Source organism: Passer montanus, unplaced genomic scaffold (genome assembly GCF_014805655.1).
Source record: "Passer montanus isolate IOZ18808 unplaced genomic scaffold, ASM1480565v1 scaffold54, whole genome shotgun sequence".
NCBI classification, from domain to species: domain Eukaryota; kingdom Metazoa; phylum Chordata; class Aves; order Passeriformes; family Passeridae; genus Passer; species Passer montanus.
The window spans coordinates 1,392,012-1,405,813 of NW_024370374.1; the positions used below are offsets into that span (position 1 = coordinate 1,392,012).

Consider the following 13,802-nt stretch of genomic DNA (forward strand, 5'->3'; position numbering starts at 1 on the left):
GCTATTCAGCTGAGCCAAACAAGGAAAGAAGATTTAAGTCTTCAGAATAAATAGAAGGAAAAATAAATAGAATGAAAAATAGAGGTGCTTGACATATTAGTAGATATGATTATGCTGTCTAATCACTGGTTACGTTAGATATCATTGGAAGAGAATGGTAGAGAGCTCAAAAATTTGAAGATTTGTACTGCTAATTTGTTAGTAGTCTGTAATATGATGTAGTTTGTCTTGCTGAATGTTACCATGCTTTAACATAGGTTAAAATGCAAACAAATTGGAAAAACTGTTTTCTGTTAAGATTTATAACACAGCCAGAGCTGACTGGTAGCAGTTTATCTCCAAGTGCAGAGACATGGCAGGAAAGTCTCCGAGTTAATGGCTTTGCAAAGAAAAGGTGGCTGGGATACCTGATGTATGAGCTACAGCTCACACATGAACATCTGTAAAAATTATAGCAACACAGTATGTAGGGATAATCTTGAGTGCTGCAAAATAGAGGGACACCATGTGTGCTCCCTGCACTCATTGCCAAATTTAGCATAGTCATGTTTTTTACTTTTAAAATTTTGTGTATTTAAAGGAGAAGGAGTTAGCTTTGTTAATGCCGAAAATTATGATCCAAAATCCAAATTTTGATCATCTGTGCAAATCTTGAGGTACAGTGTCATTGAATGGTCTTCTTAGATGTATCAGACTATGTGGGACCCTGAACATGATGTGTTAACTCTCTCATGCAGTGTAAGGATGTTAATACTGCCTTTAACTCCTCTGTTCCCATAAATATACCTTGTAAATTCCCCTGTAGGGAATAGCCCCTGTAGGGCTTTAGGGCAGCAGATCCCCACAGCTCTGGTAATTTTCCTCATGGAACCATTCTAGGTGGAGATATTTGTAATTTTGCTCATGCCTGAAGAGTATAATACTCAAAGAAAACTCTTCTTGGACAAATAAGAATGGTAAGATTTTCTGTGATTGCTTTAGTCGGTGAACATAAAACATAAGTTCTGAACTCTTTGTGGTAATGGAGTGTTGTTGGATGATTATAGGATTTGGAACCAATGAATATTCTGCACCTCTTCTGTGATAAAGTCTACCCAGCAAGAAAAGGGTTTGCCACTGAGTGTGTCAGCATGCTGATATGTAATCAGTTTTGGGAGTTGTTGGATGCTGTTGATGGTTAATGTTTTGTGCTTGTATATTCTGTGCACCTGTACACACAGTATGTGACATGGACTTCTTTTGATGCAACTGATTGATTTGAGTTTCATGGACAGGTTTCCTAAACAAATGCATTTAGTGTTTTAGTGGAAATAGTAAACTGAAACACCAGCACCTCTGATCTTTCTTCTAACATTGGTGGCTTAAAGGTTATTTAAAAAAATATTCAAATGTTGCTTGCTTAAAAATATTTTATACACAGGGAAGATTATTTTTTAAATTGTTACTGTAGTTTATCTGATTTCAAGGTGCAAGTTTTTTCTGTTCTTTTATATTGAAACATCTACATATCGTAACACCATGTTAAAATTTACTTGAAGTTGCATCAGAATAAGATTTTGTCCCATCTTTCACAACTCTTTACTAAACTACTCATAATATTACTGAATATATCTCATTTTGAGGACTATAGAAGCATCCTAGACTCTTTGTTGTTACCATTGGATTTGCATGTTAAACTAATGAGTTTCAGTAAATTATTAGTGTTCCGGTGACCTCTGTATCCCTTCTACATTAATTCTTTACTATCCTTAGATCTAGTATGTTTGACACCTTAATTGTTCTGAGATTTCCATAAGTGATTGAGCTGAAATGGGGCAGGGAGTGTAGGGGAAGCACAAGTGTGTCATAGCATAACTCTGATGCAGAAACAAGGATGAGTTTGTTCTAAGTTAAGAGTGTTGACAAAACAATATTGAAGGTTTTTTTAAGAACCAAAAGCCTTCTGTAGGATCAGAGTTAAAATTAAAGGAAAATGTGAGAGACAATAGGAAGAAGGATCAAAGGACCATCCTTTTGGAAAACTTACCCTAAACTAGTGTGAGTTCTTATGGCAATTGGAAGCCTGTGATAGTAAATACTAAGGCACTGGGTAAAACTGTTTGCTTCTAATGGGATAAAAAATGCATTACAAACAGAAATAATATTTACTTTTTATTATTCAGCTATGCCTGATATCTTAATCTTTAAAACAAACAAAAAAAAAGTTAGAAGGAAGACTGACTTCATTAAAAATGGTTTATAAAAGTGTTAGAAGCCAAGATTTGAAACTTGGCAGGAAGTTGTGAGAAGTTGATTTCTGTATTGTGATTGGATATTCCACTAATTTAAAACAAATACAAAACCACAAACAAAACAAAAGCCCTGAATGTTATTGTGAACTTTCAGTTTAAACCTGTTCAGTAAACACACGGACTCCATGTGTGTTCTGTCTCCTCACAGTCACAGGTTCTAATAGTGCTGAAAGCAGAGGCTGCTCCTCCTCTGCTTTGCCGGGTAGCATCCAGGCACTGAGGTAAGGAGCTCTGGGGAAGCACAAAGGTTGAGTGAACAAAAGAGGAATACCTGTAAAAAGAGAATGGGACAGCAACAAGATGGGAGGGAGCAATGTGAAGAAATGTTTTTGCCAGAGAGAAGCAAGGATAAAAACTTCCAGGAACTGAAAAGGAATTATTGTTAACAAAGAGTGGCTGGAGGTAGCATGTGAAGATGCAGGCAGTGAGGACAGCAAATAAGAAGCATTTAGAGATAAGATGAAAAGCAAAAAGGCAGGACACCTAAAATAAGCCAGACTTGTCTGCACTATATCTTCCCATTGCGTTCTTGTCAAGCAAATGCCATCAGTGAGATTCTCTAGAAAGAGGGATATTTCTATTCATTTTATGCAGGGGATCTGCATAAAATAACATTTATTGGTCTCTGAAGTCCCCAAATACACATGCTGTATAGTCCTCAGGAATGCTGTTATTTTCTCCTTAGAAGCACTGTCTTATGAGCTGAGCTGATGTTTGTTTTTGTGGTTGGTTATTGCCTGCACACGTCTTCATCCTCTAACAATGATGTCACTGTGCCACATTGTTCAGTGTGAAATGCATGAAATGTGTCTAGGTTATGTTGAGTCAGACTTGCTAAAGGTCTGTGAATTTTGTTTGAGTAGATTTTTTTTTTTTTTACTTTTTTAAATCAAATTTTAATCAAATTTTCTTCTGGCTCTATTTGTGGATTTTTTTGCAAATAGTGGTAGTTGAACCACTCTTTTTCATCCAATCCAAAGTCATTCAGATGTACATATGTATGAATTGCAATTTACTTGGTTTGAGTATTCCAAACCCAGTTTATTTATATTTTGGGGTATGCCTTGCTTCTTAAAATCAAGTTTTATTTTGGGGCTGTCACAACCAGTTTAAAACCAAAATAGCAGAATATACATCTAGGGTCATGAATGTAACACTTTAAAAATACTGATTACTACTAAAGGTAAATATTTAATGTAATTACTATGTTGTGGGAAGGAAGAATATTGAAAATAGCTGAATGTGCAAGTGTTCATAATTTATATTCTTAGTAACAGATGGCTGAAGAATAAATATATTTTTCTAGTGCAGTGCCTGTTTAGTTTTCATGCTCTGCAGTTTTACTTCTGGGAATATATTTGGATGAGATTAGAGGACAAATGCATACCTCTCAAAGGGCTACACAGACGCTAGGAAAAGATACTGGGATGAGCATTAACTCACAGCACTCACATTTTTCATGTCAGTGGAGCTGCAAGCTGAAGTCACAGAGGCTGGAGGTCCTCCTCAGGGCATTATTACCTAGAGATATTCAAACCTGTGGAGTCTCCTTCTGGGTCTCATACATACATAGAACAAAGTAATTGCTTTCAGAGCTTTAACTAGAAATTGAAATATCTTTTTCAGGTATGGTATTTTTTCTTCATGACTTTGTGTTAGGTGAGTCTTTAGATTACCAAAATTTTATATAGCTGATGTCTTGACCTTAACTCATTAAAAACAAAATTATTTTTATGCTGTTCAGGTTTTTTCTTATTTATGCAAAGAGTCACACAATTACTTTTTGGTCTCAATTCAATCTGAAGTGTAAGGTGAAAATTTTTTTAATATTGTGGAAATTTTTAAAACCTGATTTTTTACTCACAACAACATAAGAGCTTTAGTAGGTATCTCTGAAGAGTAGATTACAATATACTCATAATTACTGTTTTCTCTTTTCTTGTACTTTTCCTTTCTTCTTCTTGAAGTTTTGGGGAGTTGATTATACAGACACTTTCTTGATTTATTGATTTTGGATTTTGCTTATATGCTTTGCTGAACTTCTTTACAGAACGTTACCTGTTCTGAATCGTGGAGGAAAATAACCCTGTTGGTTTATGGTGGTATTTCATAATTGTTATTACTTGCCCCTGAAGGCAAGGGTAACTGCGCTTCTTGCTAGCAGATTCCTTTGGGCAGGTGAGAGTGAAACCACACTGAGTGACTAGTGTTTATATATATATATTTATATGTGTGTGTATATATATGTATATATATGGCAGGTTTCTTTTAGATCAGTTTGGTTGCAATGGAAAGGGGGTATGTAGCTATTTTGGCTGTTATCATCTATAGAAATGCAGCAAAGTATGAAGATACCACTTAGGAAAATAGAGAGGGAAAAGAGAGAAAGGATAAGAACAGAAAGTGAAGTGAGACCTAATTGTTGCAATTTCAATGTCTCGTGTTTAAAGTGATGGTCTCAGTCTTGATCTCTTGAAGTTGGGGTAAGCCCATGAAACTCCAGGTTCAGTGGGTTAAAATACAGTCAGGTTCAGGTGACAACATCCAGGGTACCACTGCTGAGGCGAGGGTGCTGCAGTGTTCCAGCACTGTGGATGAGGTGCAGTCCTCTGGTGGAAAGCCTCAGAAAATTAGTCTGGGCACACTTTGGGGGACTTGGATGGTTTGTGACACCTAAAGCATGACAGGTGCCTGTCACAGCAGTGTAGCTGAGCCAGTTGTGTGTCAATGTGTTTGTGGGTCCCAGGACAAGGGAAGAGATGAATCTGACTCCATATTTCTTAGAAGGCTGATTTATTATATATGATATTATGTTATATTGAAAATGCTATCCTAAAAGGAATAGAGAAAGAAATACATCAGAAGGCTAGGAAAGGAATGAATAATAAAAACTCATGACTGCTCAGAACCTCGACACAGCTGGACCATGATTGGTCATCAAGTAAAAACAATTCACATGAGACCAATCAAAGATGCACCTGTTGGTAAACCAGCTCCAGACCACATTCCACAGGCATTGGATAGTTATTGTTTACATTTCTTTTCTGAGGTTTCTCAGCTTCTCAGGAGAAAATCCTAGCAAAAGGACTTCCATAAAATGTCACAGTAACAGTTGTGCCCCATCAGAAGGGATGTGTGTCTTCAGGCCCATGAAGTGTCCCCATACCATCCATGGAAGGGAGTTTTACACCTGAGCCAGTTATGTAAGGGAGGACATTGCCATGATAAAAAGCACTATTCCACTTGGCAGAATCTGTTTCTTGTGAGTCTTTTCCCTTATTTGGCTCAAAACCCAGCATGTTGCCAAACAGAAATAGGTTTGTTGTGCTCATCCTCTGGTGGTGGGTGCACGCCACCTCTGTGCCTGGGCTGCTCTTACACGGTTATTTCACCACCACACAACCAAAACCTGTCCCCCTCTCTTTCCAGTAAGGAGTGCAAACCTGGCCTCAGCAAAGCACCTGCTCCTTTTGGAAATGGATGGTTGGGACATTAACCCCTAACATTTCAATCTCTCACAAAAATTAGAACATCATGCTGTGTCACAGCTACTACTGAATCATAAAAAAACCTATTCTGGGTGGAATCCAGGCATGCATATTTGCATTATATGTATGTATGTATAAAGAAGAAACTCTTTTTTTGTCTGTTTGGGATTTTTATACTGTAAAGAGCTGATTCCTAACACATTCTAGTTTCATATTTACTTTAAGAGTAGATGTGAAAATAAATCAGGACCAAATTTATAGTGAGGTGTGTCTTTGTTAATGCAACTTTGTTATGTTTTAAAATTAAATTGGCTAGGAAAAATAGTGATCTAAAGGATATGAATTATCTTAGTTTGTAGAAAGAAAAGTATCACTCTAATGTTATTATTTTTTACTTTCTGCTAATTAAAGTGTTATGCCAGATCTCTTGATTATTTTTAAAAAGTTATGAACTGCTTGCAGGTTACCAGTTACCCCAAATAATTATTCAGTGATTTAGATAATTAAATTGAGCTTCTGAACTGTCTGAACTCTGAGAACCATTCATCAATCCCATCCTTTTTATTCCAATAAAACTCTACTGAAGGCAAAGAAAACGGAGTCAAGAGTAACAGATGTTGATGATTAGATTCCATTCCATCACTAAGATCTTTAAAATAGCCTTTATTTATCAGTGTTTTTCCATCTTCATTTTGCTTTTCTAGTACTCCACAAGCAGCCAAGAGAAGTGTGCCTTTGTTTGCTGGAACTTGGAAGAATTGCAGCAAGGTAGGTGAAAATATTCTAAGACTGTTAAAATATTTGCATTCTTGACAGCAGGGGCTATTGACACACATATTAAATCAGCACATCTCAAGCTAACTTTTGTGCTCATTAGGTTCAAATAGAATGTTTGATGTCACTCTTCAGGAGGTCACTCACTGGATGTCACTCTTGAGGACAGTTGTTAGCAAATATTACAAAATATCTGTACATCACTGAAGATATTTGTAGGCTTTCCTTCTATTAGGAGAGGAAGGGTTTGCGACTTTTTTTTTCTACAAAGCTTTGAGCCATTTCTCCTTCTAAAGTCAGATCTCTCAGTAAAAAACCTGCAATTTAATGAAGTTTTCTGGTAATAAGGGGATCTTCACTTGATCTAAATCTGGCCAAGATGATTTTAGCTGTGCTGGACCTTCAGTACATTGTAATGTTATCTTTGACATAAAGACAAAGACTTTTGCTAAGCAATCAAAATTACAGTGACTAGAATGTGATTTCCCCCCCTTTTTGCAGATGTAGATTTAACCAGCACAGTGCATAAGATTTACTGAAAAATACATTAGCAGCAGCACTGCTGCCCAGTCTTGCATGTAATTTTGCAGTTGCATTCATTGATGTGTGTAACGTTGGAGTACCTTGCTATTCAGGTAGTTTCAATAATTTCAGAAGAATTCCCTGTGGTAACAAGGTGAGGGAGACCCCTGTTTATTCCTAGTTTAAGAACTAGTATTGGCTTTGTTAAAATTGTGTGATGTGTATTCATATTTTGTGAATGAACTCACATGGAAAACTAGAAATTTGTCTCATGGTCAAGTTTCAGAAAACCCTTGCTGTCAGTGGAAGCTTGCATAGGAACAGCAATGGTCAAAAAAAATAGTGATTTCAGGTTTTCTGTTATTTTGTTATCTCTACAACTTGTATTCAAATGGCAAATTGCTTTAACTTCCCACGAAGCAGAAAGTATTTTGATCTGCAGGTGCATAATGAAATTCATTTTAATGAATCTTAATTTGCCTGTGCAAACAAACTGCTTTCAAGACCAGCTTGGAGACAGACCTACAGCACCCAAAGCCCCTGTGCCTGGGGCATAACTGTCAAGGGTATCTGCCCTGGTTGGTTACTTTCTAGTATCCAACTTCCTCAGGTAATGCATGGTTGTGGTTAGGCAGTGTTGGATTCTGCTAAAGTTGGTTGAGTTAGATTAATCTCATTTTGCAGTGAGATTTGATGTCTCAATAGATCTACAAGGGAATGAAAACAGAATGTTACGCTTTAAATTTGTCTTAAGCTTCCACGTCTCGGATTCTTTCTGTTCCAGACATGAAAAGAAGCATTGAATAAATAAATAAATAAGCCATGCTTTCATTATTATGCATATCGATCCCTTTACCCTTAAAATATGTGTATTCTATTTTCTATTTATATTGCATGAATATTACCATATATCATTAATGATTATTTTACATACTGTGTTTCCATTTCTGTATTTATGTTTCTTTATTTTAATTTTATTTGTAGCTTAGGGGTCAAATAACATGTTTGTTTGTTTTCCCTGCTCTAGTATCTCTTGAAAAACAAACAAATCCCCATTTATAATCTTGTACACTTCCAAGGTACACAAAAACTGTGGTTTATACAATTGAAAACCAAATATATGATGCCTGTTTTGCCTGAGCTCTGGTAACCAGAACTGTATGAGAAACGAGAATTGATAAATGCCTTCTTTAAGGGTAGGAAAGAGCACAATAAAGTGAGGAAGCTGTGCTGCTTTAAACAAGAGGGAAGTCAGATGTGTGCTTTGTAAAGCAAACTGGGTCTGTTGGCAGTCTTAGGGATCTGCTTTCCAGAGCAGGAGCTGTAGAGATCTTTGAAAAAAATGTCTCAATCTGTTTTTAAAGAACAAAAAGTGTCAGAGACACTGAGTAATTGTAGAAGCAGAAAGATATGTTCAAAGTGGCTTACTCATCACAAGGACTCAGCTTTTGGCACACTTTGCCCAGCTAGATTACTCTTAGTTTTCAGGTCTGTAACTCCTGAAAGTCAACCTAAACTTTTTTATTTAATGCAAATGAACTTGTGATTGAGGCACAAGTGAGGAAGAATGAGGATTGCTTGAGGAGGAGTTAAATTGAGCTCTGTTCTGCTCAACTTGTATTCAACAGATACTCTCTGGAGGAGGGAAGGCAGGTGATGATTTACCTTTGCTTTAGGAATGCTTTTAGCACGTTATCACATAGTGTCCTCTTAGACAAATCAGGGACACGAGGTCTTGATGGATGGATTGCACAGTGAGTGGGAAACTGGTGTGACCATTTGGCTCAAAAAGTGGCAGTTCAAAGATATTAATAAAAATACAATGGCCTGATAAATTATCCTGAATTTCAGCTTTTTATGAAAACAAAGTTCTGAGATCGTCTGCAAAACTTCAATAGTTAAAATGAGGCTTTGTGTCACTGGCAGATGTTATGTCAATACAGTGAGATTTATGAGAGAGGGAAGTGTCCTACAGGGTGGAATTTACCTCTGAAAATGCACAGGACTGTTGCAGTGGGTTGTACAGGTCCAACATTCTCCTAAGTATTTGAAAGTCAGAGATTATACAATGGAAAGCAGATAAATTATTTTTTCTGCACAAAAGATGAAGTTCTTGGGTTACTGTTAAACTCTGCAGGGTTAAACAACCCTCACAGGTCTTTTGGAATTACTATTGGAAAATGTCAAGGTCTTTCTGTTATTGTATTCAATTTTACCTTGATAAAAACAGAAAGTGGTGCTTTAAGAAGTCTAACAGATCATGTTACAGTCCATTTCTGCTTCACATGTAGTTGTGAGAAGCCAGGCTAGAAAGGAGCAGAAAAGGAAATGCTCAGCATACCTTCCCAGAATTTGCACCTCTACCCCTCTCAGAAAAGATGTGGCTTTTTACACTTTCAGTTTTCCAGCAACTTTGCTTCGGGTTCATACAGCATATGGGGGGAAAAAGTGTGTGTATTTTTTGATCATTGATTTTATTTTTCAACTGTTCATCAAAGGAATTCAGAATACTGGAAGTAGAGGAAACTTCAAAAATCTGTCACAAAGATGAAATTTAGAAACTATGAAAAGTAGTAGAAGCAAAGAAGCAACATTTCTTACCCTGGAAGAGTTTTATTTGATGAGTAAGGCTGTATGCAGAAGTAGGCCTAGAGCCCAATGGGAATTACATGATTTACAGCCTGTCAGCATCTGCAGACAGACAGGAAGTAAATAGATTGTATATAAGTGCTTGCTTCAATGTTGGCTGGTTTTTCATTACACAGACTGCACCAGTTACAAGCCAATACAAGCACAGATTTGGTTCCTGGTTTGCTTTCTATTAATTTACTAGGCAGTAGTATGACTAAATTAAACATTATCAGGAAAATGCAAAAGCTAGTATGTGTGCTTATATCTTTTCTCTGTACACTTCTAAGATCATTATGGTATTTAGCGTTAGTTTTCATGATATGTATTTCTTACTGCTCCATATTTTAGTGTCCAGGTCTCTATCTAGGTAAGTCACTATAGTTCTGCATCTGGACCGTGGACTTTTCTGCAGAAGAAAAAAATGTAATTTCATTTGTGCAAGTAGTTTGCTGTGAGAAGTCTACCTGGCATGATAACTTTTCCAAGCTGAAGTCATTCTCTGAAAAAGGAACTCTGAGTGTTTTTCTGGGGTTTATTCAGTGTTGGCAGGTAAAAAAACCCCAAAAACCAGAAGGGGATTATCAGTAATTAGGAAAATGGGATGCGCTTTTAGACTTTTGACTTCTGCCCAAGTTCTGCTGCTTGCTGTGAGATACTGACTCAATCACTTGCCATAAAGCTTTCAGAAGATCTTTCAAAAAGAATCTTGTTCTTCAAGTGTTCTGAGTTTATCCATGATGAAGTTGCATGTATTTTGTTCTAGCTGGAGCTAGACCAACAAGTGTGTTGCCACTGTTAATGGAGATCTGAAGACTGTCAAAAATCAATTAGTAGAAACACTAACCACTTCTGAAGAGTAATGGCCATTTGTATTTCTTCAGAAAATACTAATACAAAATACAAGTTGTTGAGTAATTTGAAAATATTCTGTTTGGAAAGAAAGAAAATAAAATAGAAAAAAAGTGCAAATGTACTGAACTTGACTATGTCCTGCATAATATTGCAATTTTTGAGGTCTAGTGTTGTTCATAAATTATTCATCAGCATATATGATATCAGACAGAGAAGCTGAAAAAGTACCTATATTTCCTGTAAATTTGATAAACTGAGAGACTGCATCTAATTTTTTTTAATTAATTTGAAATTATGTCAGTATGGCTTGGTGTATTTTTTGATAAACTGAGAGACTGCATCTATTTTTTTTTTAATTAATTTGAAATTATGGCAGTATGGCTTGGTGTATTTAAACATGTTTGTTAATGTGTATCATTCTGTTATTACACACAAAGTAGAAATTCTTTCCACTGTTTTGTTTTAAAATACATAATACTTTCTATGGACTAATAATTTATTATTTGCATGTTTCCAAAAGGTGTGGGGTGGAACCTCCTGGATTAATAAAATTGGAAAAAGAGATTGAACAAGAGGAAACACTTTCAGCTCCCCTTCCATCTCCTTCACCATCACCCACAAAGTCTCCCGCGAAAAAGAGTACAGGGAAACTCTTGGATGATGCTGTAAGTTGTGGGAGGAAGCTCCTTCCTATCTTATTGATTCTGATATGCAAAACACACACAAGCCTGAGTTTAACATCTCACTCTATTTTAAACACTTGTTGACTTACAGACTTATTTGGTTTTTGACCACAATTATTTATGCCTGAAGCTTAGGAAAAAAAAATCACACTGTGTAGGAGCTCTGCAGCTTAGCCTAGCTTGGTGCTTAGCACCACATTCCCTTCTTATTACTCTTTTACTCCTTATTCACCAACTCCCACTTGGTGCTTTGTCTGAGGAAGGACTGAATCAGGACAAGATTTGGCTCATACTGACTTGTACTGAATGTTAACAAACGCTTCTGAGATATTTCAGCCTAATTTTTTGCTGTTCTGCATGATTCTCACATAGTAAAAAAACAAGCATTGTTTTCCTCACTGTTAGAATCTTGCTTTCAATTTCATTAAGCTTGTTGCAGCATATTGAGTGTTCATGTTTCTGGTGCAAACCCACAGGGGTTCATTTGAAATAGCTGGAATCAGATGAAAAGGACACATTTGGAGACCATGAAGAGGTTAAACTGGAAAAGTACAAATCTAGCCTGTAAAAAGAAGCAGTTACCATAGTAACTACTACATTGCAAGGTAGATGTGCCACCTGGGAGTTACAAAGCACTTCTTGAAAAATCCATGTGCCACTTTCCTGTTACAAAGAGCAGATGGAATATAATGTTCCTTCATTTTATTGAAACACTTTTTTTATTTGATGACTATAATTACATTTAAAATTTTCTGGTTTGTATTTCTTCCTTAACTTTGCAAAAGGACTTGTGTTTCAACAGAATTGAGAAAGAACAGTTCTGTGTAGAAGGAGGCTGGTGACTGCATATCATGTAGAAATTGAACAGAGAGAAAGTAGGTTTTCTCTAACCACCTCCTTTAATTTAGAAAGCAGTATGGATAGAAACAGAATGGAATTCCTCCAGCTAGAATCCTGACCTGCACTGCCCCAGACACTCACACCATAAAATAGCAGCAGTTTCTCATATAGTCCAGACTTAAAATAAAATAGAATATAATTCCTGCCTCTGCTTCCTTATTTGATTTCCAAATTCCACTCAATGCTTCTGTGTCCTTTGGGACAGTAAGGCAATGGAACCCTCAACAGCAGGATCAGCAGTGAAGATCTTATTATCCTCTGCTTTACATCAGAATAGAACTGTTGGCTTTCATTCTCCACAGGCAGAAGATGGGTCTATTTTGCTTACACAGTTCAAAACAGCCTTGAACGTGTTTAGGCCCAGTTACTCTGGGGTTTTGATTCCTTATATGAACTCTGGTGGATGAAGCATTAAGTTCCTACTACCCATGTTCAGCTGTCAGGGTGATAATGCCATAGGATATTATGTCAGGAATCCCTCATTATTGAACAATATTCAGAGGGCCATTGCCAAAAAACTCCCTAAGCACAATTCCAGTCTTGGTACCACCTTCCAAGAAATACAGGAGTACACCTTTTTCATCCTCAGCAACCTGCACTTGGATTTAAGTAATCAGCCACTGATTTCATTTAAGTTATTCCTATTGTACATTAACTATCTAGAAATGGAGGCTAAGTCTCATCCATGTTGATAAAAATAATTTGAGTAACTGATGTTAAAATTCAAAACTTGATACATTCAAACTGAGGACAACTCATCTGATACTTGAGAAATACATTTTGTGTGTAAAATACATGTAGAGCTCCTCTGTTACATGTTATTTTAGTTATTTTTCTTCATAAAAATATTATTCCCTGATTAAAAATAAATAAGTCTTAAGAATACTTATAAAAACCCTCCACAATTAATTAATTAATGATGTTATTCAAATAAAGGCATTGAACCATTTCAGAAATATCTGGAAAGCCTTTAAATCACTCAACAGGGCTAGTTTCAAAAATATAGAAACAATAATTGGTTGCCTTTCTGGCTTATTTAACATACTGCAACTTAATTCTTAAAGCAGATCTGAAGAAACGTTTGTACTTCAAAGCCTTATCTATTCTTGATAAACAAAACACTCATTAGAGTGCTACAGCTTTGGCCAAGCATTTTTTCTTTTTATGAAACAATATAAGACTTTAATTTGTTAGCTGTTCTGAAAATATCCTTTCCTGGGACTCAGACCATTTTTACAGGCCTTGGTTTACAAACTGGATATGAAAATGTCTTTGGAATATTGTTTGAAGTGGACAAACATCTACAGGTTCCTCTGGCATTCTGCATTGTTTGGTGCTGACATACTAGGTAGGTATTTTGTCCAAGAAAACCTCAGTGTATGAAAATGCTGCACTTTTTCTCACTGTTCCTATGCAGAAGTGCAATTTGAATGCCAAGGAGGAGTTTCACAGCCAGACCTGCTCTTTTGATATTGATGCCTTTGCTACTTTCCCATCATTTAGGAGTATAAAATGTACTTGTACTAAACATCACTGTCTTTGGTAGCACATGCCAGAGCAAGGAGGCCAAAGTCAAGCTGGTGCAGCTAATAACATGCAGGAAGGTGGTTTTCATCTGTTTCTTCTCAGCCCTTATTTTTTGGGGTTATGTAGTTAGGTTT

At 36.4% G+C, this 13,802-nt stretch overlaps 1 protein-coding gene across 6 annotated transcripts in view; it reads left to right on the forward strand.

Moving 5' to 3' along the window:
• GAS2 (growth arrest specific 2) overlaps nucleotides 1–13,802 on the forward strand; it is a 92,439-nt gene that overhangs the window by 40,433 nt on the left and 38,204 nt on the right. For all 6 annotated transcript variants that reach the window (XM_039725014.1, XM_039725013.1, XM_039725009.1 and 3 more), the window contains exons 5-6: nucleotides 6,484–6,547; nucleotides 11,079–11,223. In XM_039725014.1, coding sequence (XP_039580948.1) covers nucleotides 6,484–6,547; nucleotides 11,079–11,223 — 209 coding nt within the window. The remainder of the gene's footprint in view (nucleotides 1–6,483; nucleotides 6,548–11,078; nucleotides 11,224–13,802) is intronic.